Source organism: Colobus angolensis, unplaced genomic scaffold (assembly GCF_000951035.1).
Source record: "Colobus angolensis palliatus isolate OR3802 unplaced genomic scaffold, Cang.pa_1.0 Scaffold6, whole genome shotgun sequence".
In the NCBI taxonomy this organism is placed as follows: domain Eukaryota; kingdom Metazoa; phylum Chordata; class Mammalia; order Primates; family Cercopithecidae; genus Colobus; species Colobus angolensis.
The window spans coordinates 18,639,500-18,663,623 of record NW_012119598.1 but is presented as its reverse complement, the minus strand read 5'-3'; the positions used below and the strand labels follow the sequence as shown (position 1 = coordinate 18,663,623).

The 24,124-nt window shown below is 39.1% G+C and overlaps 1 protein-coding gene across 1 annotated transcript in view; it reads left to right on the top strand.

The window, feature by feature from the left end:
* The window catches only part of NUP153 (nucleoporin 153kDa), a 95,152-nt gene extending 71,420 nt beyond the window's left edge, over positions 1 to 23,732 (top strand). Inside the window, exons 16-23 of the mRNA XM_011962916.1 lie at positions 1,414 to 1,539; positions 3,679 to 4,296; positions 8,529 to 8,723; positions 9,288 to 10,172; positions 12,621 to 12,977; positions 13,930 to 14,202; positions 22,089 to 22,257; positions 22,593 to 23,732. Coding sequence (XP_011818306.1) covers positions 1,414 to 1,539; positions 3,679 to 4,296; positions 8,529 to 8,723; positions 9,288 to 10,172; positions 12,621 to 12,977; positions 13,930 to 14,202; positions 22,089 to 22,257; positions 22,593 to 22,674 — 2,705 coding nt within the window. The 3' untranslated portion in view covers positions 22,675 to 23,732. The remainder of the gene's footprint in view (positions 1 to 1,413; positions 1,540 to 3,678; positions 4,297 to 8,528; positions 8,724 to 9,287; positions 10,173 to 12,620; positions 12,978 to 13,929; positions 14,203 to 22,088; positions 22,258 to 22,592) is intronic.
* The last annotated feature ends 392 nt before the right edge of the window (positions 23,733 to 24,124 follow it).

The following is a 24,124-nucleotide window of genomic DNA, read 5'->3' as shown; positions in this document are numbered from 1 at the left end:
TTTTGAGATGAAGTCTCGCTCTGTCACCAGGCTGGAGTGCAGTGGCACGATGTTGGCTCACTGCAACTTCCGCCTCCCAAGTTCAAGCGATTCTCCTGCCTCAGCCTCTCAAGTAGCTGAGACTACAGGTGTGCACCACCACACCCAGCTAATTTTTGTTATTTTTAGTAGAGATGGGGATTCACCATGTTGGCCAAGATGGTCTCAATCTGCCCGCCTTGGCCTCCCAAAGTGCTTGGGATTATAGGCACGAGCCACCGTGCCTGGCCACATATTGTTTCTTTTGTTCTATCCCTCCTCTCCTCATCACACACAGAAACTTACATGTCAGGTCACTTTGAAACAATCCCAAACATCTTAATTTCATCTGTAAATAGAAATCGCCCCTTAAAAATACAACGATAAAACCATTATCACACTGAAAATATAGATCTCTAAATATAAGGATACAAGTTTAGAAAACATAAAAAGTAAAAGCAGTAAGTCACTCATCTTACTGTTAGCAGCTACCATTACTCTTTAGATGTAAACATTCTAGACTTTCCAACCTGCTTTTACCTATAACTTAAGATTTTTGTGGGCCAGGCATGATGCCTCATGCCAGTAATGCCAGTGCTTTGGGAGGCCGATGTGGGAGGATCACTTGAGGCCAGGAGTTTAAGACCAGTCTGGCCGGCCATAGCGAGACCCCATGTCTGCAAAAAAGTTAAAAAAGTTAGCTAGATGTGGTGGCATGCAGCTGTGTTCCTGGCTACTTGAGAGGCTAGGATGGGAGGATTGCTTGAGCTCAGAAGTTTGAGGCTGCATTAAGCTATGATTGCACCGCTGCACTCGGGCCTTGCTCACAAGAACATTCACTCTCTGTTTTGAAAAAGAATTATTTTTGTGGCTGCATAAGTATTTCATCATGTGACTGTTAGATAATTTATGTAACCATACCCTTATTGAATATTTTACTATATAGGTTTTCAATATTATAACTGAAGGATATTTTCAATTATATTAATAGTGTGAATTTCTAAAAATGAAGTAATTGCTCAGTTGGAAATTACTTTTTTGGTTAGTTTTGTAAATTGTTGTGTAATAAATAGATATTTCATGCAGTGAATGGACTTGCCCTAGTTGCAGTTTTTTAGTTTGAGCTTTTTGATTATCAGTCAGTTCATTGGGCGACAGTTATAGTTTATATTTTTTTGCCTTTTTATTGGTGGGGGGAGTTATACAGTATGGGAATAGTGTTTTTATCTCCTTGTAATGGCAAATTAACCCTATAAAGTCATTTGTTTATTGAATTACAGTGACTTTTTTCATGAACTCTTATCCCAAAGATGGTTTTGAAAGATTTTTTAAAATGCATTTAAGAGTCCAGTGTTTTATTTGTCATAATGTTTTTTACAATTAAAAATGTTACAGCTCACGATGTCACTGCAGTGAACAGTACAAGTTGTAAGAAGACACCACCTGAAGACTGTGAGGGTCCTTTTAGACCTGCAAAAATCCTGAAAGAAGGAAGTGTTCTAGATATTCTAAAAAGCCCTGGTAAGATAATTAAAAGATAAGCCTTTTAATTACAAACTCATGATCTCATTTTAATGTCATTTTGTATTCTACTTGAGGCTTTTAAAAATTTCTGACTAGTTTGGTAGGAGATTTACTTTTGAATAGAGATGTAGTTAGGTGTAATTCTTTTGCTGGAAATATCTTAGAAGCCTTACTTCTTTGGAATTTAAGGACTATACTAAAATGAAATCTCTAAGAGGCAAATGTAGGAGGAGAAAATGGATTCTGCATTAATAGAGGCCGGCCAGTGAGGACTAAGAGGAAGTAAACCTGATGATACACATAGACATGTCTTTCTCTTATGAGAGCGCTGAACTGCCTTCTTGAATTATTCCCCAGTTTGGTAAATATGGAACAAGGCCAAGTGGAAAGCATTTGCTGAATTGTAACATACATAGGGAGCATTACTCACTTGAATTGAAGCAAGATTTGAAAGCTAGTAGGTAGTAATTAGAAAGGGGATAAATAATTCTCAGATAAGAATAATTTTTTGTTTGAAAACAAAGAGGATGTTCCTAATTCCATTTGTGACGTGTAGTATAAGAATGTAAAACTGACTGGGCGTGGTGGCTCACGCCTGTAATCCCAGCACTTTGGGAGGTTAATACGTGTGGATCACTTGAGGCCAGGAGTTCGAGACCAACCTGGCCAACATGGCGAAACCTCCTCTCCATTAAAAATAGAAAAAATTAGCTGGGCGTGCTGGCGTGCACCTGTAGTCCCAGCTACTCAGGAGGCTTGAACCTGGGGGGTGGAGGTTGCAGTGAACTGAGTTTGAACCACTGCACTCTAACCTGGGTGAAAGAGCAAGACTTAAAAAAAAAAAAATGTAAAACTGTCTGCAAGATAATCTAATAGCTCAGAAATAATTTAAACTTACCCACCAGATGTGTCCATGTGTAATAGGATAGGTTTTCTTTTAAGATTGGCTTTTACAGCAGGATTTAGAAGCATTCAATTTTTCTGGTCCAGCTCTCTCATTTTATAGATAAGTATACTCCCTACAGGAGTCCAGTAGCTTAGACAGCTCCATGCAGTTATGGCAGAACTCCAGAATGCTTGACTGGAATTAACCAAGTAGTAGGCAAGCATCAAATGTGTATAGACTGTCTTATGTATCTGGGGTTACACTTTGCATTCATGATGCCAGCCTCCCCCGGCTCCCTTTTTACTTCTTAAATAGGAAATGTTTGGGGAGAATCTTCATTTGACTGAAATTAGGAAAATCTGAAAAAGTGGGAAGAAAAAGAAATCTGTAATGCCTTGAAATGGTTACTGTTAACATATTGCCAATCTTAGTGATGTAAATTAATCATAAGCAAAATAACACATGTTGACCACTAGGAATAACTCAAATATGTGGTATTTTGTCCTTAGGCTAAAAATAGCTCTAGGCTTGATTATTTTGTGGAACTAGAAAACCTCTCATAACCGTCTACATCTTCTTTCCTTTTAATTTTTCTTTGGCGGGTAAAGGCTGTAGAAACAGATCACAGATGATGTTGGTGTGTGTAAGACAAAAGTTAACTGGTCCTAAGTAAACAATTACAAAGTCATTCTCATGAGTAAAATATAGCTTGAGTGAATGAACTCAATGACAGCAGTTTTGGTAACACAAAGACTTGCTCAGCTGATTTTACTGAAGCTAGAGGATAACACAGTGGTAGGTTATGACTGGACAAAATTCAAAGATGATATTGAAGCCATTTGGCATAGCCAATGGAACACTTAAAAGAAGAAACGGATGAAGGAGGAAGAGGACTGTGAGTATTCTGTGTTTGTAGAAAGACAGAATATAACAAAATATGGATGGCAATAATACCTATCAGTAAATTAGTACCAAGGAAAGCATCCAGCTAGAAATTCCTTGAAGGAGGAGGTGATATCGTGTAAACACAACATCTTTTGTGGAATTTTAAATGGTCTAAGTATAACTTATTAGGTGAATGATAAATATGATTACCTAAGTGAAAAAACAACTCTTAAGTAGTTCATCTTGGATTGTAGTTAAGTGTGCAGTGAGGTAAATGTCTTCTCAGTAATAATAATCAAATTAGTGCTTTGCTTTAGAAAGCTTCTCTGACGTTGTTTTTGCACTCTCTCCTTTGTTCATTGCAGGTTTCGCATCACCGAAGATAGATTCTGTTGCTGTTGAGCCCACCACAACAAGCCCAGTAGTTTATACAAGACCAGCAATAAGTAGCTTTTCTTCTAGTGGAATTGGGTTTGGGGAAAGTTTAAAAGCTGGGTCATCATGGCAGTGTGATACGTGTCTACTCCAGAACAAAGTTACAGACAGCAAATGCATAGCCTGTCAAGCAGCAAAATTGTCACCCAGAGATACTGCTAAACAGACTGGAATTGAAACACCAAATAAAAGTGGCAAAACAACTCTTTCTGCACCAGGGACAGGTTTTGGAGACAAATTTAAACCAGTGATAGGCACTTGGGATTGTGATACCTGTTTAGTGCAAAATAAACCTGAAGTGATAAAATGTGTAGCCTGTGAAACACCGAAACCTGGAACTGGTGTGAAGCGAGCTCTTACGTTGACAGTGGTTTCGGAAAGTGCTGAGACTATGACTGCTTCATCTTCTAGCTGCACTGTGACCACTGGTACCTTAGGATTTGGAGATAAATTGAAAAGGCCTGTTGGATCTTGGGAGTGTTCAGTATGCTGTGTTTCTAATAACGCAGAAGACAATAAGTGTGTGTCCTGTATGTCTGAGAAACCAGGTATGTTTTTGGCTTTGTGGAGTAATTTTGCTTATTACTTTAGTGGAACATTTAAATTTATTCTGAGAATCCCTGTTTTGGATGTTTCAGGATGAGCATTTCTCATACATACTAATTTTTCTAAACTATCTTGAGATAAAAATATCTTGTTTGCAGCTAGATCTTTATGTTCAGTTAGGATAGGTTATGTGTTAACTATTCTGGTATATATGCTGGTCTCCCCTTTCTGTACAATTTTATCAGAAATTTGCTCAAAGTTGACTAATACCATGCTGAAAGATCTTAGAATGGGGTAATATTTCTCAAACCTTTGTACAGAGTAAAATACTACTTCTCCAAATAGAAATCAGGATAGCTAGTGGTCATATACAGGGAAGGTTTCTTTAGGGGGTAGGCTGTAGTCATTAATGAAAAGGCTATAGCTGTTGCAATAATTGTAAATTATCAAGTCACTAATTCTAATCTAGGCAGCCAGAAACAATGGAGTTAGTTTTGAGTTTTTTCTGTTTCTCTGTTCAAAGTTGAAAGAATTAGTGAAGATTCTTATTGAATCTTTAATTCATCCAGAAGTGGCTCTGATGGTTTTGTAATATTATATAATTATATGGTACAGATATATGATAACATAGATATCCGGGGAATTACACTGTTTTCAATGCATTATTCATGAATATGCAGTTTTGTGTCCGTAATGTACAGCTCTGAGTTACTAACCCTAGACCTCTTGCCTGAACCCTCGTGCCATATTTCTGATTCCTGCTGGATATTTCCCTGAGTGAGACTTTAGAATATTCATTTCTTTTCCTTTTTTGAGACAGAGTCTCACTGTGTCACCCAGGCTGGAGTGCAGTGGCACGATCTTGGCTCACTGCAACCTCCATCTCCCAGGTTCATGCAATTCTTGTGCCTCAGCCTCACGAGTAGCTGGAATTATAGGTACATGCCACCACGCCCGACTAATTTTTTGTATTTTCAGTAGAGACAGGGTTTCGCCATGTTGGCCAGGCTGGTCTCTGACTCCTGACATCAAGTGATCTGTCTGCTTTGGCCTTCCAAAGTGCTGGGATTACAGGGGTAAGCCACCGTGCCCGGCCGAGAATCTTCATTATGAAATATCTTTGTCTTCCTATCTAGTACCCCTGCCTCACCTACAGAAAGAAAGCCCTTGATGTATGCAGGAAAGCAAAATTAATTTTAAGTTGATGGGGAGTAACAAAACTTTGAGTCAGGAAGTAATTTGTTACACATGAACAAAGGAAGCTCACATATGTATTAAAGAGCTTGGACTTCATCCTTTCAGTGATGAACCATCATTTTCAGCAGAGGAGTGATACAGTCAAGTTTGTATTTTTGATGAGTCACTCTGGCTTTTTAGATAATGGATTTGAAAACAACAAAATTTGGAGACCAGAAGATAGATTAGGAAGTGATATCAATCATATAGACAATAGGCCAGACACCGTGGCTCACACCTGTAATCCAAGCACTGGGAGAGGCCAAGGCGGGCAGATTGCTTGAACCCAGTTCAAGACCAGCCTGGGCAACATGGTGAAGCCCTGTCTCTACAAAAAAACACAAAAATGAGCCTGGCTTGCTGGCACCCGCATGTAGTCCCAGCTACTTAGGAGGCCAAAGTGGGAGGATTGCTTGAGCTCGGGAGGTGGAGGTTGCAGTTAGCTGAGATCATGCCACTGCACTCCAGCCTGGGTGACAGAGTGCGACCCTGTCTCAAATAATGATAGGCCAGGCGTGGTGGCTTACTCCTGTAATCCCAGCACTTTGGGAGGCCGAGGTGGGCGGACCATGAGGTCAGGAGATCGAGACCATCCTGACTAACACGGTGAAACCCTGTCTCTACTAGCAATACAGAAAATTAGCTGGGCGTGGTGGTGGGTGCCTGTAGTCCCAGCTATTCGGGAGGCTGAGGCAGGGGCAGGAGAATGGCATGAACCCGGGAGGTGGAGCTTGCAGTGAGCCGAGATCATGCCACTTGCACTCCAGCCTGGGCGACAGAGCGAGACTTAGTCTCAAAAAGAAAAAAGCCAAGCTTGTACACCTGCGGGGTGCATGTGGCTCAGGATGGCTGTGAATGAGGCTCAACACAAATTTGTGAGTTTTCTTAAAACATTATGAGATTATTTTGCTAGTGTTAGTATATTTTACATGTGGCTCAAGACAATACTTTTTGTCCAGTGTGGCCTAGGGAAGCCAAAAGGTTGGACCACCCCCTCCCTCCCCTGCCAATATAGGCAATAGATAATGTACTGATTGAACTGAATAAGGAATGGAGGACGTACAATTAAAGACATTGATTTCAAGCTGCTGATGTCAACATTCAGATGTATGTAATGTGGCCAGGCATGGTGGCTCACGTCTGTAATCCCAGCACTTTGGGAGGCTGAGGCAGGCAGATCACCTGAGGTCAGGAGTTTGAGACCAGCCTGGCCAACATGGCAAAACCCCGTCTCTACTAAAAATACAAAAATTAGCCAGGCATGGTCGTGGATGCCCGTAATCCCAGCTACTTGGGAGGCTGAGGCAGGAGAACAGCTTGAACCTGGGAGGTGGAGGTTGCAGTGAGCTGAGATTGCGCCACTGTACTCCAGCCTGGGCAACAGAGTGAGACTCTGTCTCAGAAAAAAAAAAAAGAAAAAAAAGATGTATGTAAGGCCTTTGGGTACACCCTTTGGGTGGAGATACGGATTTGGGGTCATTAGTCCATAGTTTTGGTATTTGAAGTCATGAGAGTTGAGTTGAGTGAATAGAAAAGATGGCCTGAAATGAAAGTCTGCTAACTTATAGGGAGTAGCAGGAATAAAGCTTTTGAACAGTTATTCTTTTAAAAAGGTGCAACCGAGAGGAAAAACAAAAACTACATGGCACTGGTTGCTTCAGAGGGGGATGGATTTCAAAGGAACAAGATCAGAGGTCTCAATATAAAGGCTGTTATTCAAGCAAGAGTTGGGGTAGTGGTTGGGGTAATGGCGGGGCTTCGTGGACCAGAATAGCAGTAGAAGAGTCAGAAATTGATTGCAATGGATTTGAGAAAAATGTAGAGGAGGAGTAGTATCCAGCCAAGCTAACCAAGTAGACAGTGGAGTCACCAACTAAGAGACTACAGTGACAAGCTCAGAAGTGTAGATTGCTGGTGTAGATTAGGAAACTGTTTTATTGGGATTTAAAACTACTGGAGTAAATGAGAGCTTGTGAGGACAGTGGGCCAAGATGGAACCCCAGGAAGCAATTTGGTTGGCAAGATAGAAGAGAACATACCTATAAAATGTAGAGATCATTTAGGTAACTATGGAAGAGGTGGCAACAGTTGTAGGCCATCTAGAGAAGTAGGAATACCAGAATGAATGGCTTCACTGTCAGCACTGTATTTTGGGCCTTACCAAGCCATTCTTCGTGTGCCACCTCTCCCACAAACATGCTAGTTCTGCTTAAGATTTGTCACCTCTGTATATCCTTCTCCTGCTTCTTAGTCATTTCTTCCTTCTTTGCACACTTGTTTTAGGTTGTCACTTGGTGATGGTGCTACTGTGCTTTTATTTTCCCCCTTTAAGACCATGAGCATCTTACAAGTTAAGCAACATTTTATTCATCTTTAATGTCCCCAGAACCCAAGTGTGTTATGATGCTTAATAAATGTCTGTTAAATGGCTAACATGTAACAGAAATGCCATGAATATAGTAGTTGTCAAGTTAGATTGTGAAGTGGATGTGAAATAGATGCACTTCTATGCAAAAACTATCATTCAGAGGCAGAGATCTATGCTTTGAAATCTTGAAATTCATATGGTCTGTGACTATGTATTTTATATGTTAGGATATTGCCTACAATTTACATCTTATGTCTTAGAATGCTTGCTGTTTGAAGACATTTGAAAAAGATTCTTAAGAAAAATTTAGTCTTTGAGCCCCTAATTTGTGAGCATGATTTTTTTTCTTAAACCACAGCAGTTCAAACGTGGTTAAGAGGGAGCTCACCAGTGAGCAAAGTGATTATGAGCTGCTCATTTATAAGGTTAAAATAAACCTGAGAGGTCTATTCTTTTTTTAAACAATATAAATATGAACAATTGTTCGTATTTCTGGCACATTCTGTGTTTTAATAGGAAATATTAGAAATTGAACACTTAAACTTAGTGGTGTCATTGAGATACTGACATATTGTAAATTAAAATTTTCATGAATTCTCCCCCTCCCCACTCCGTTTTTTTTTTTTTTAGGAAGTTCAGTACCTACTTCAAGTAGCAGCACTGTACCCATCTCTCTGCCTTCTGGAGGCTCTCTAGGATTGGAAAAGTTCAAGAAACCTGAGGGGAGCTGGGACTGTGAAGTGTGCCTAGTGCAGAATAAGGCTGACTCTACCAAATGTTTGGCATGTGAAAGTGCAAAGCCAGGCACAAAATCTGGGTTTAAAGGTAAGGCCAAAAAAATCAAAATAAAGGTGATGGTAAAGCGCCTTTTTGTAAGGCCATTTAAAAATGAAGTATTTGAGAACAGCTTCAGTGTTGTTCACTCATTCTCTCTTGAAAATTAATATAAAATGAGATTATCCTGAGATATTTATATCTGTTTCTGAATTATTGTAAGGTCAGTTAGTTGCTTGTCAAAGGGTATATGCATTTGTAATTTTTGGTAACTAGTGACAGATTGCTCCCTGTGAGTTTTGTGCTCATTTATACACCCACCTGCAATCTGTAGCCTGTTACTTCCAGTCTCATTGCCAGTACAAACTTTATCAAACTTTACCTCAGCCAGTCTGATAAATGAAAAGTGGCATGTCAGGATAGTTGTGAAGAGTGAGATATAATTCTCATACCAAATAAATATTGGTCACCTTGGATTATGTTTACGACTGCTGGTAATACTCTTCAAAGTAGACCCTTTCAAAGTTATTCCTATGTTTCTTTGGCGTTCAAGCTATTTTGTTTGAGAACATCAGTACATTAATTGTCTATGTGGTGTCTTTTATATTTTTGCAGGCTTTGACACATCTTCCTTACCTTCGAACTCAGCAGCCTCCTCCTCCTTCAAATTTGGTGTCCCATCACCCTCTTCTGGGCCTTCTCAGGCTTTAACAAGCACTGGAAATTTCAAATTTGGAGATCAGGGAGGATTCAAAATAGGTGTGTCATCTGATTCTGGGTCTATAAACCCGATGAGTGAAGGCTTTAAATTTTCTAAACCAATAGGAGATTTTAAATTTGGAGTATCATCTGAATCTAAGCCCGAAGAAGTTAAAAAAGACAGTAAAAATGATAATTTTAAGTTTGGACTTTCTTCTGGTTTAAGCAACCCAGTTTCTTTAACTCCATTTCAATTTGGGGTGTCTAATCTTGGACAGGAAGAAAAGAAAGAGGAACTGCCCAAATGTTCATCTGCAGGTTTTAGCTTTGGTACAGGTGTTATTAACTCCACCCCTGCTCCTGCTAACACTATAGTGACCTCTGAGAACAAGAGCAGCTTCAACTTTGGAACCATAGAAACCAAGAGTGCTTCAGTGGCTCCTTTCACATGTAAGACATCAGAAGCTAAAAAAGAAGAAATGCCTGCCACCAAAGGAGGATTCTCTTTTGGCAATGTGGAGCCTGCCTCTCTGCCATCTGCCTCAGTGTTTGTTTTGGGAAGGACAGAAGAGAAACAGCAAGAGCCTGTCACTTCTACGTCCGTAGTTTTTGGGAAGAAAGCTGACAATGAAGAGCCAAAGTGTCAACCAGTGTTTTCCTTTGGGAATTCAGAGCAAACCAAAGATGAGAATTCTTCCAAGTCCACATTTAGTTTTAGTATGACAAAACCATCTGAGAAGGAATCTGAACAGCCAGCAAAAGCCACTTTTGCCTTTGGAGCTCAAACTAGTACTACAGCTGGTAAGTATTAACTTTATTATTTTTTTTACAAGTTGCCTTTACAGATGCAGCAAGTCAAGTAATGGTTTATACTGAACGTAGTTGAGAAATACAGAACTCTTTGGGAAGGAACCTAGGATTTTCAGTTTGAACCGCTCTTTAAAACCCTCATGATTCTGATGAAGTCATCTGTGGATCTAATTGTGAGAAATACAGCAGTAGTGCAAAGCTCAATATAGTGCATATTTATGTGTGTCTTTCTCTTCTGTTTGGGCTTTTATAATCAAAATTGGTATCTACTACCTAGAAAATAAGGATTCTTAGCTTATGAAGTATTTTCTACCATAATCTATGGTATTGTTTACAAATAGTTACAGATAACCAGTCCTCATCAGACATTAAGAAACATAGACAACAAATATAATTAATCTTGAGAAAACAAGAGATTTTGAAAGCTGAAGTCCTGGGGGAAAAAAATGACACAGCACCTTAAAGGTTAAAAGCATCGTTGTTGGTGGATCATATTCAAGTCATTCTGTGGGCAGAATAGCAGGAAGAACATAGCTGATCATCAGATTAGTGAACGAGAATTTCCCTGAACTTAGTGCACAAGTACAAAGAGTGATCCAAGTTAGATCCACAAGTTCCTTTGGAATAGGAGTGACCTAGAAGATAAGAAGTTTTGGGGAAATACCAAGAAGTGACAGAAGAAAATTTTCTGGATCTGAAGAAAGACATTGGTCTTAAAAATGGAAATTACCTATTTGGAAAGATCACTGAAATTTAGGACACCAAAGCTAAAACCCCAAATGCTTTCAGAGAGAAAAGCTATTTGCCACAAATAGGAAGATATCAGATTAGCATCATCTTCTAATTTGCAACATCACATGCTAAAAACAGAACAGTGCCCTCAAAATGAAAATGTTCTTGAACCTAGAATTCTGTTACTAGCCAAATGTGTTTAAGTGTAAAGACAGTCCAGGTGCGATAGCTCACACCTGTAATCTCAACTAGTCAGGAGGCTGAAGCACAAGAATTTCTTGAACCTGGGAGGCAGAGGTTGCAGTGAGCCGAGATTGGCCACTGCACTCCAGCTTGGGCAACAGAACGAGCCTCTGTCTCAAGAAAACCCAACAACAACAACAAACACAAACATAGAGGCAAAATACAGATGTTTTTAGATGTGCAAAAAGTGCAAAAGTTGAATATCCGTGAATACTTTTGGATAATAAATTGGAAACACTCAAAATTAACTTTTATATGGAATTTAACAAATAACTATGAGCAGTTTTTTGTCTGTCGTATATTTACTTTGAAATGTAAAGACAAAATAAAAGCTAAAATTACATATTATTTGGAAAGCAACAAAGATATGATAGGGTCTAATCAGATTTGATGGTGAAACACCAGGCTGTGGTAGACGCTCTTAACCATTCTTCCATTAGCCAGCTTGAAAGTAAGCCAACATGTCCCATTTTCTGTAAGTCAGACTAATGCCTATAGCATACTGTGACCAGCCCTGCATAGTGTGAAGTATTGGAACTGAGAGATTATTGGAATAGTTTAGAAAAAAGTCTTCAGTAAGGTGGCTGGATTCAGAATCATGATATAAAAATCAAAAGTTTTTCTTCAAATCAGCATATCTCATTTGTTTTTTTCTAACATTTCTAACTTGTATTTTATAAAAGCAGCAGAACTTTTAACATGCCAAATAACTAAAAGAACACAAAGGCGTACTTTTGCTGGGTGAAGGTATTCCCTTCTTCCTCCCATAATTTTAGTTCTTAGGGGAATTTTTGTAGAGCTTGACAAGCTAAACTTACTCTAAATTCACATGGAAAGGAAAGTATACAAGAAATTTTGGGAAAAAAGGCAGGCACACAGGCAGCTTTGTTCTGCTATCATCAGTCCATGGTGTAAAGTTAGAATAATTAAAACAGTCTAGTGATAATGGTAGAGGAAACAAGTATATGCATTTGAGGAAATGTAGTGTGTCATAAAGACAACATTGCAAATTAGTGCACAAAGCCTGTACTAGTTGATGCTGTGGAGAAATTTGGCTATCCATTTAGATAAATTGAAGTTATGATTTTGCCACATACTGTAACATAAATTGCAAAATAAAATATATAAAAGTACAGCTATCCTCCACTATCTAAACTTGCTATTCAACTACAGTATCCAGTTAGATTTGGATTCGAGGGGTATTTTTATTAACCTGAATGCCAAAGACCTTCCTATGAAAGGCATAAAATCCATAAGCTATAAAAGAAGATGAATGTATTTGATTTTGTCAAAATCTAATATAAACAGATGTCCATTTGATGAATTAATCTATATAAAAAACTTAATCTACTTTTCTAGCAAATTCTAGGGTAGGAAAATTCTAGTGATTGTAGGGTAAGGAAAAAGTACTTTCTGAGACTATTCTTAAGGATTTATGTTTGTTCCTTAATTTCTGTCTTACAGATCAAGGTGCAGCAAAGCCAGTTTTTAGTTTCTTGAACAACAATTCCTCTAGTTCAAGTACACCAGCCACTTCTGCTGGTGGTGGCATATTTGGTAGTTCCACCTCTTCCTCCAATCCACCCGTGGCTACCTTTGTGTTTGGACAGTCCAGCAATCCTGTGAGCAGCTCTGCCTTTGGTAACACTGCTGAATCCAGCACCTCTCAGTCTTTGCTATTTTCTCAAGATAGCAAACTAGCAACCACATCCAGCACAGGTACAGCTGTCACCCCATTTGTCTTTGGTCCAGGAGCCAGCAGTAATAATACTGCCACCTCTGGTTTCAGCTTTGGAGCCACAACCACGTCTAGCTCTGCAGGTACATTTACAAAAGAAAAAAATGCATTGCAATTGGATGGGCTTTACTTATTAGCAAATAACATATAGCAGGTTATCACAAAATGGTGTGAATGCCTTTTGGTCATCTATACCAGTGTTGTTGTAATTAATCACTGTGTGTACAACTTTAACATATTTACCTCTTGGGAGCCATTTTTCTGATTGTGGTAAGGGTGTAATACTTAATTTTTCCAAGCTTTGTTTTTTGTTTTTGTTTTTTTTTCTTTTGAGATGGAGGCTTGCTCTGTCACCCAGGCTGGAATGCAGTGGTGCAATCTCAGCTCACTGCAACCTCCCTCTCCCTAGTTCAAGCAATTCTCCTGCCTCAGCCTCCCAAGTAACCGGGATTACAGGTGCCTGCTACCACAGCTGGCTAATTTTTGTAATTTTAGTGGAGATGGGGTTTTACCATGTTGGCCAGGCTCGAACTCCTGACCTCGTGATCCGCCCAGCTCGGCCTCCTAAAGTGCTGGGATTACAGGCATGAGCCACTGTGCCCAGCCCCAAACTTTGTTTTTAAAATGTTAGGTTGTCAGTAACCAGACACTGGAAGTTGTTTTATTAAACATCAGTCTTTATTATGCAGTATATATATATATATATGTGCACATCATGAGGCAATTTCTGCACGCATTAGATTTCTGGTGGGAGACTTTTCTGAGATATGTTCCTTTACCAAAAATTGTTGGCTGTGAAGGTATGGAGTAGTTGTTAACTGCAGTTTTTGTTTATATGAATTTAGTATGTTTCACTAAATAATGGCAGAGAGAGTTGTATTCTCAATCATTATTTAAAACTTGTCTTGATGGAATTTGGTTAACAAGGTAAGAGTCTGAAAAGAAGCTTGACATTTGCTTGTGGGTTTACAGAAATTTCTTGAGGATAATCTGACATTAGCCACCATGGTGACTTAAGTGTCTTTGGGCTTCCAGGATCCTCCTTCGTATTTGGAACTGGACCTTCAGCACCATCTGCCAGTCCAGCATTTGGTGCTAACCAGACCCCAACATTTGGACAAAGTCAAGGTGCCAGCCAGCCCAATCCCCCAGGCTTTGGATCTATATCATCTTCCACAGCATTATTTTCCAGTGGTTCTCAGCCTGCACCACCTACTTTTGGGACGGTGTCAAGCAGTAGTCAGCCCCCTGTGTTTGGACAGCAACCTAGTCAGTCTGCGTTTGGCTCTGGAACAACTCCTAATTCCAGTAAGTGTGCTGTGATGCTGTTGTATCTGTATGGGTTTTGTATGTCTTAAAATATTTTCCTTTGAGCTTGGAAACCATTTGTATGTCTAATTTTAAAATTACCTCTTGGCTGGGCATGGTGGCTCATGCTGTAATCCCAGCACTTTGGGAGGCCGAGGCGGGCGGATCATGAGGTCAGGAGATCGAAACCATCCTGGCTAACATGGTGAAACCCCGTCTCTACTAAAAATACGAAAAATGAGCCGGGCATGGTGGCAGGCGCCTGTAGTCCCAGCTACTCTGGAGGCTGAGGCAGGAGAATGGTGTGAACCCGGGAGGCAGAGGTTGTAGTGAGCCAAGATTGTGCCACTGCACTCCAGCCTGAGCAACAGTGCGAGACTCCGATTCGGGGAAAAAAAATTATCTCTTGTACTTGGCAGAATAGAGAGGTAATATAGTTGGATTTGTATGTAAACAACATTCCCAGGTTTCACAGACTTATAACTTTTTAAGGTAGTAATGTATTTTAAAGTGTTAATTTTTACTCTGACTTAAGTATGAGATTCATTTAGTCTGGTTTCTTCTCAACTCTGAATTTGTGGGCTCCCAAGGCTAGCTTTGAAGTGCATTTTCTGATCCTATTCATGATTGGATTTACATCAGGAAGTTACCCCCAGGTCCAGTGCTCTCTCCTGAGGCAGTCCTGCTGAGTTGTCTCATGACACTTTCTATTTACTGATGATACCAGCCTTTCCATTTGACCTGCATATTTAAATATGATTAATCAAACTGTATTATAATCCTGTATTTTCTTAAAATTGTTGATTTTTTTTCTAATTGTGAAATATAACTTGTAGAAAGGGGTGTAAAATATAAGTGAACAGTGTAATATTAAAGCAAATGCTGTATAATGACCACCTGGGAGCCCCTCATACATCTGTTTTTGAAAACACTCCTCTCTTTCTCCACTCTAATGAGGACCACTGCTTTGTCTTTTATGGTAATCGCTGTTCTTTGAGTTTTATTACTGCATTTATTGGCCAATATATGCATCCCTAGAAAATGTAGTTTTGCCTGCTTTTATGTATAAATGAAACATTACTGTATGCAATCTTTTGATTCTTGATTCTTTCGCTCTAAGGTTTCTAAGGGTCATCCATGTTTTGCATATGGTTTGTTTATTGTCATTACCATAGAGTAAATCATTGTATGAATGTACTGCAGTTTATCTATTTACTGTTGACGTATGTTTCAGTTGTTTTTAACAACTAGGAAATGCTACTCTACACATTCTTATATATGTACCTTGGTGCACATAAGTATGTTTTTCTAGAGTATATATGTTTTTCTAGAGTATATACAGTGGCATGGGATTGCTGAATTAAAAGGTTTGTATATCTTATACTAGAAGACAATACAAACTTTTCCTGTTGGATTCTGCCAGTTCATACCCTACCACTATTGTATGAGTTCTTATATGTGGCTTCTATTTGATTTCTCGTGTGTGTGAATTCTTTTTAAAAAGTGGTGTTTTTTTTTTTTGGCCATTTTTCAGTTTGGCTTTTGCATATGGGTTTGGAGAAGTTCTTTATGTATTCTGGTTATTGCTACTTTGTCAGTTAATGTACATACTAAAATTTCTCCTGTTTTCTGATATATATTAACCATTTTGGTCAGGATTTTTTCCTCTAATATGAAATTGGAAAGTTTTGATTTCTTTCACACAGTTAACATTTTTCTCTGTCGTCTTCTTTTTTTTATGTTTTTTTAAAAGACGGAATCTTGCTCTGTCACCCAGGCTGGAGTGCAGTGGCGCTCACTGCAACCTCCGCCTCCTGGGTTCAAGTGGTTCTCCTGCCTCATCCTCCCAAGTAGCTGGGACTACAGGCATCCGCCACCATGCCTGGCTGATTTTTTGTATTTTTAGTAGAGACGGGGTTTCACCATGTTAGCCAGGATAGTCTCGATCTCCTGACCTCATGATCCGCCCACCTCAGCCTCCCAAAGTGCTGGGATTACAGGCATGAGCCACCACGTCCAGTCTTTCTTCTGTCTTCATGATATAGAGACAGTATATGGTTAGATCAGGATTCGGATTATGGAAATATTGATTATTGCTGAGCCATGTAGTATACTGTAACTTTCTATCCTATACAGAATTTTGTTTCTCTGACATTATTGACTTCCTCTCTTTGTTAATTTTTTTTAATTTAAAGAGCAATCAATTTTATAAACTAAATACAAAGAAAAAGTCAATTTTAGGGAGATCTTTCTTCCAGTTAAAGAATTGAGACAAGGCTACAAAGGCCCTAAAAATTAGCGTCACGCTGTTGTTAAAACTTGAGGAAGGACAGCATTTTAGGGTGGAGGTTCTCAGTTCTATAACAAAGTAGACCTGGATAGTAAAGATGTTAGAGAATCCTTTTTTTAAATTTTTAAAAAATGTTTTGAGACAGGGTCTTACCTTGCACCCACAGACTGGAGTACAGTGGTAGAATCTCAGCTCACTACTGCCTCAACCTGCTGGGCTCAAGCCATCCTCCTGCCTGAGCCCGCCAAGAAAGTGGGACTACAGGCACACACCACCACTACACCCATCTGTTTATTTTTGGAGTGGTTCGTGGTTTGTAGAGACGGGGTTTTGCCATGTTATCCAGGCTGGTCTCGAAATCCTGAGCCCAAGCAGTCCACCCACCTCAGCCTCCTAAAGTGCTAGGATTATAGGTGTGAGCTACTGTGCCCAACCAAGGTGTTAGAAAATTCTAGGCTCTGGGTAGTAGCATAACTATCTAAAAAAAAAAAAAAAAAAAAAAGCCATACTACAAAGTCTAGTAAAGGTCATTCCCACAGAAAATACAAAGCATTCATTTTGTCATACATAGAAATGTAGTTTTAGTTTAATCCGGAAGCATTTTTGATAAAAATGAAAACCATATTTTAAAGTTTTTCATTTTTAAAAACTGACTTGTGTTATTTTGTTACATACAATGTATAATAATCAAATTAGGGCATTTAGGATATCCATCACCTTGAGCATTCATCGTTTCTTTGTGTCAGGAATATTTCAGATCTTCTCTTCTAGCTATTTTGAAATAATACAATAAATTATTGTTTACTGTGCTCTCAAATACTAGAATTTATTCCTACTATCTAGCTGTATGTTTGTATTCATTAACCACCTTCCTTTCCTACCACCACCCCAGCCAAGCCTCTGAACCATCATTCTGTTCTCTACCTTTATGAGATCAACTTTTTTTTAGTTCCTACATCTGAGTGAGAACATTGAATGTTTGTCTTTGTGCCTGACTTATTTCACCTAACATAATATCCTTCAGTGCCATAGATGTTGTAGTAAATGACAAGATTTTATTTTCTTTTAATGACCAAATAGTATTTCACTGTTTATGAAATCACATTTTCTGTAGCCATTCATCTGTTGATGTACACTGAGATTGATTCCATATCTTGGCTATTGTGAATAGTGCTGCACTGAACATCGGGTACAGGTATCTGTTTGATATACTGCTTTCCTTTTCTTTGGATAAATAAGTAGTGGGATTGCTGGATCATAAGGTGATTCTATTTTTAGATTTTTTGAGAAATTTCCATACTGCTTTCCATATGATTATACTAATTTACATTCATACCAACAGTGTGTAAGTTTCCATTTCATTGCCAGCATTTGTTAATTTTTGTCCTTTTGATAGTAGCCATTCTAATGGGTGAAATGCTACCTCATTGTGGTTTTGATTTGCATTTCCCTTATGATAGTGATGTTGAGCATTTTTTCAGGTCTGTTGGCCATTTGTGTGTTGTATTTTAAGAAATGTCTATTCAGATCCTTTGCCCGCTTTTCAATGGGATTATTTGGGTTGTTTGTTTTTTGTTTTGCTGTTGAGTCCTTTGATCTCGTTGTGTATTCTGGATATTAGTTCCATGTTGGATGAATAGTTAGCAAACATTTTTTCCCTTTCAACAGATTTTTCACTCTGTTGATTGCTGCTTTTGCCGTGCAGAAGCTTTTCAGTTTAATATAGTCCCTCTCGTCTATTTTTTTGTTGCCTGTGCTTTTGATGTCTTAGCCATAAAATCTTTGCCTAGGCCGGGGGGGTCCAATCTTTTGGCTTCCATGGGCCACTTTAGAAGAATTATTGTCTTCGGCCAAACATAAAACACATTAACACTAACAAACAGTAGTTGATGAGCTAAAAAAGAAAATTGCAAACAAAAAAAATCTCAGTGTTTTAAGAAAGTTGATTAATTTGTGTTGGGCAGTATTCAAAGCCATCCTGGGCTACATGTGGCCTCTGGGTTGGACAAGCTTGGCTTAGACCTGGTGGTCTGTTCTAGAGCATTTCTCCCTATGTTTTCTTCTAGGAGTTTTGTAGTCTCATGTCTTACACTTAAGTGTAATCCATTTTGAGTTGATTTTTATATAGGATGAGAAGTAGGGGTCTAGTTTCATTCTGCATATGGATCTCCAGTTTTCCAAGCACCATTTACTAAAGAGAGTATCCTTTTCCCAATATGTGTTCTTGTCATCTTTGTCGAAAATCAGTTGGCTGTAAATATGTGGATTTGTTTCTGAATTCTCTATTGTATTTCATTGGTCTGTGTCTTTTTATACCAGTCTCATATAGCTATATATGGTAAGTACAGCTTTGTGTAGTGTATTTTGAAGGCAGATAGTATACCTCAGCTTTTTTCTTTTTGTTCAGGATTGCTTTAGCTATTTGGACTCTTGTGGTTCCATATGAATTTTAGGATTTGTTTCTCTTTCTTTTCTCTTCTCTCTCTCCTTCCCTCCCCTTCCCCTTCCCTTTCCCCTTTCCTCAACAGAGTCTTCTCCACGGAGTCTTGCTATGTCGCCCAGGCTGGAGTACAGTGGCTCAGTCTCGGCTCATTGCAGCCTCTGCCTCCCAGGTTCCAGCAGTTCTCCTGCCTCAGCTTCCTGGGTTGCTGGGATTACAGGTGCACACCATCACGCCTGGCTAAGTTTTGTATTTTTGGTAGGGACAGGGTTTCGCCATGTTGGCCAGGCAGGTCTCGCATTCCTGACCTCAAGTGATCCACCCACCCACCTTGGCCTCCCAAAGTGCTAGGATTATAGGCATGAGCCACAGCGCCTGGCCAGATATGTTTCTGTTTCTATGAAGAATGTCATTGGTATTTTTGGTAGGGATTGCATTGAATCCATAGATTGCTTTGAGGAGTATGGCCATTTTAACAATAATAGTTCTCCTGATCCATGAATATAGGTTGTCTTTACATTTGTTTGTGTTCTCTTTAATTTCTTTCATCAGTATTTTCTAATGTAAAAATATAGAACACTTCACGAATTTGGGTGTCATCTTTGTGCAGGGGGCCATGCTAATCTTCTTTGTTCAAGTTTTGGGTATGTGCTGCTGAAGCAAGCACTGAAAGAACTTTTCTCACAGGGTCTTTTAACCTGTTCCTCCTACCAGGCTTTCTTGGCTTACTGAACTGTACTCTTGGGAAACCTCTTTTTACCATTCTTTTGGAGATTTCTTTTAGCTTCATTTAAGAACCCGTTTCCTGGGTGTCATGTGTTCCCTGTTACTCCCCTTTTTGATGATACAGCACATCTTCCAGCTATTCTTGAGGGTTCAGGGATGAACATTTTGAGGCCATACATGTCTGCAAGGATCTTTATTCTCACCCCATGTTTGGTAAGATTTTGATTGAATATAGATGTAGATTGGAAATCATTTTTATAATTTCAGAGGCCTTTCTCCATTGTAGACCTTTCTGGCTTCCAGAGTTGCCTGAAGTCTTGATCTTTGCTCTTTGGCCTGTTGCTTCTTTCTGGAATTGTTAGACTGCCCTCTTTCGCCTCCGTTGTTCTGATACATCAGGATGTGTCTTGATGTGGGTTCGTTTTTAATCCTTTGTGTAGGGAGTGCAGCATGCTCTTTTGTGAACTTCCATTTTGGAGAATTTTCCTGAATTACTTATTTGAAGATTTTGTCACCTCATCCTTCCTTTCCTTCTTACCTTTTGTCTTCGTGTCTTACTTTCTGAGATTTATCCTTCATTACCTGTTCTGTTGAGATTTTAACTTCCACTATTTCTTTAATTTCTAAGTATTCTTTTTTATTTTCTGGGTGTTTCCTTTTTATGCTCCTCTGGGTTCCCCCCACCTCCACCCCACCCAACCGCCAGTGGATGAAGTATTCTTTAAAGATACTGAATTCAGATTTTTCTCCTTAAAGTTTTCTTTGCTGAGTCAGTTTTCCCAAAATTGCTTTTATTATTTTTGTCTCAGAGTTGTTCAAATGTCTGGTTCTCCTTGGCTACCTGTCGTTTTTAATGGGTGTAGGACATATAAATACCACTTAAATCCTTTCTACATTGATAGGGCTTATAGATCTCGAATTTCATTGTAGAATTATCTGGTTTATCTAGCTTTATTTTACTTGGGAAAATTTGGATGTTAGTATCCTTCGTTCTTTCCATTCAGTTTGTCAGATTCCCCAAAGAAGATGCATCTAGTCTCCTGCTTGGAGGGTATCAGGGAACTTCCATTTATTTGCCAGTGTTCTGGGAGCTAAGATTGGGAAGATGGCTGGAACACTCGGTATTTAGTGAATATTGACCTACTCTTAATTCCCGTTTTCAAAATGATATTATTGCCCTTAACTGTATGTGGTGTTTCCCAGTCCAGACACTTCTACAAAGACTAAAAGACCGAACTTCTGTTTTGGTGGGGTGGAAAAGGAGAATTACCATCTTTTTTTTTTTTTTTCTTTTCCTTTTGAGATAAGGTCTCACTCTGTTGCCCAGGCTGGAGGGCAGTGGTAAAGTCAGGGCACACTGCATCCTCGACCTCCTAGGCTCCAGAGATCTTCCCACCTCAGCCTCCTGAGTAGCTGGGATTACAGGTGCACACCAGTATGCCTGGCTGATTTTTAAACATTTTTATAGAGATTGGGTCTCACCATGTTGCCTAGGTTGGTCTCAAACTCCTGGGCTCAAGCAATCCACCTGCCTCGGCCTCCCAAAGTGCTAGGATTACAGGCATGAGTCACTGCACCCACTGATAATTACCATCTTGGTGTGGGGAGGGATTGATCCTGGGTATCTGCTTCTAATCAGATACTCTGCCAACCCTTTTTTTTTTTTTTTTTTTTATTTTCCTCGACATCCTAGCTTCCATAGGTATCTGAAACCTAAACATTTTGGTTATGTTTGGTATAAATGCAATTGCTTCTGTTCTTTCCCTGCTGCTAGTTCAGTATCACCTCTGGTCAGCCTTCCAGCTTCTAAACCTTTGTTGCTGTTGTCACCTCTCTATCTTTGTAAAAATCCCTTGTTGTTTTAATGCACTTTTCAAAGAAGATAGAGCTAAATGTATTTGTTGATTTCACTATCTTTAACCAGAAGTCCAGGCTGCCCTTTTCCCCTTGGTCATAGGTAAGTTGTGTGATTTGTTGGAGGTGTCGAGTACTATGTGTCAGTGGAGAAAATAGTTTTCTTTAGATTAAAAGACCAAAATATTTTAACTCTTTGCATGTTTTTATATGTAGAGGTCAGAGCCATTAATTTAAAAGCCTATCGTTTTGCAGCCGGGCACGGTGGCTCACCCTGTAATCCCAGCACTTTAGGAGGCCGAGGTGGGCAGATCACGAGGTCAGGAGATTGAGACCACGGTGAAACCCCATCTCTACTAAAATACAAAAAATAAGCCAGGCATGGTGGCACTCACCTGTAGTCCCAGCTGCTGGGGAGGCTGAGGCAGGGGAATCGCTTGAACCCGGGAGGCGAAGGTTGCAGTGAGCCAAGATTGTGCCTCTGCACTCCAGCCTGGGCAACAGAGCGAGACTCCATCCCTTCAAAAAACCCTATCATTTTGCCCTAATGAAGTATTTCTGCTTCAACTATTGTAGGTTCGGTTTTCCAGTTTGGCAGCAGCACTACAAATTTCAACTTCACAAACAACAATCCATCAGGAGTGTTCACATTTGGTGCAAATTCTAGCACACCTGCAGCCTCAGCTCAACCTTCAGGCTCGGGGGGCTTTCCATTTAACCAGTCGCCAGCAGCATTTACAGTGGGGTAAGATAATTTTTTATTGAAATGGAGAATTTACATTGGTAAGGGTATGTGCATGTATATGTTTTGTTTTTAAAAGTCATCAAGATTCAGTATGGTTTGGGTAAAATTAAATATGTTCTCCAACATAAATTTACCATACTGTAATTCTGGAAGATTGTATTACAGTTTGAGAAAAAACTAGCAGTAGCGTGTGTGTTAGGTGTAGCAGAAAATGTACATAACAGTGTGAGTCTACTCCCCCCCCCCCCCACCTTCTGCTGCTCATGGTAAATGTTGGCATTTGGAAATTTTGCTCAGAGCATCATGTCACGTTATGAAGTTTTTATTTTTCACAGGTCAAATGGGAAAAATGTGTTCTCTTCTGGAACTTCAGTCTCTGGTCGGAAGATAAAGACTGCTGTTAGACGCAGGAAATAAAGGTCACATTGGTGTTATACGCAATTTTAACAACAGCTGGTGCCCTGCTTTCAGATACTGGATTGTACTTTGTGCTGGGGTTATCTGAAGTCAGATCTGCCTAAGGACTTCTTTAATTTTGGAATTTTCCTCCTTTCTTTTTCGTTACAGAAGCCCCAACCCACCTCACCCACCCTTTTTAAAAAATATAATAGCTAGACTGGTGACTGATTCTTCAGCAAAAATATTTTATGATCCAGCAGATTATTCACTGATTTGACATAGTCTGGCTGTACCCAGGAATGGAACCTGCACGGCAAATGGCTTTGTATAGAACCTCTTTGTCTACACCATTATGTGCGCTGATAAGCGTTTACGGAACGCGTTGAAATTTTAATTATATCTGAGGAATTCTGTATAGATTAGAATTCTGTATAGATTAGAGAATGTTGAAACGGATGATTTCTCTGCTGAGTTTGTGCTGGTGTATGTGTGAAGTGAGTGAGTTGGGTGTATTGTGCACTAAACTTTTCTGATAGAGGAAGCCTGATTAAAGAATGGTCCGTGCTAAGGACTTGTTAGATCTAGTTCATTCTCCATTTAATAATTATATGCTATTTCTATATTTTCATTCTTCTATCACCTGTCTTGCCTTTTTCATTATTTTATTATGAAACTTGTGTAAATACAATTTTGTTTCTGTACTTTTTTGGCATAACATAAATCTGTGAACTTGAAATTTGAATTTTGTGTTAGAGTTTTTTTGTTGTTTGTTTAGTCTTGTCTCAGATTTTATTATGTAAATCCCATTATTCAAAGTTGCCTAAATCCATTTGGAAATCTTTAAAAAAAAATTGGGGATTCTTAAAGTTGAATTTATTGGCTTTTCTGATCCAGTTTTGTTTGGACCAAAAACCAGTATTGTACAAAGTATTAAGCATATATTTTTATATTTACTAAAATGGACTGTGGTGACTTTGGATAATAAGGAAAAGTTTAATATTAAAGCCATGTTTATTACAGTATAATTAACATGTTAAACCATGGGATAAATGCCATCAATAAAAAATTATGACATACTTTTTGTTCTAGTTTTACCTCATAATGAAGGCACACAGTATTATTGGGATGGGACTTTTTAAAATAAAGGTTAACAGTGTCTCATTAGAAGAATACATTGACGTGATTTAGACAACTCCTAAGAGAAAGGGAAAGTATCTGAAGGCACAACGTATAGAAGGTTACCCATACCCTACTTCTTGCCTGGTGCTATGAATCATGCCTAATTTGCACATCGACTTACATACCTTTTTTAAAAGTTGAAAATAAACATGCACATTCATTTCTCTTTGTGCTTCTATCTTCCTTGGTAAGTTACTGGATAGTGTTTATTAAAATTCTTGGAGATACATACACAAAAACTAGTTGTTTCTTGGTGTGTGCAGAAGAAATTGTTCCCAGAACAACACTC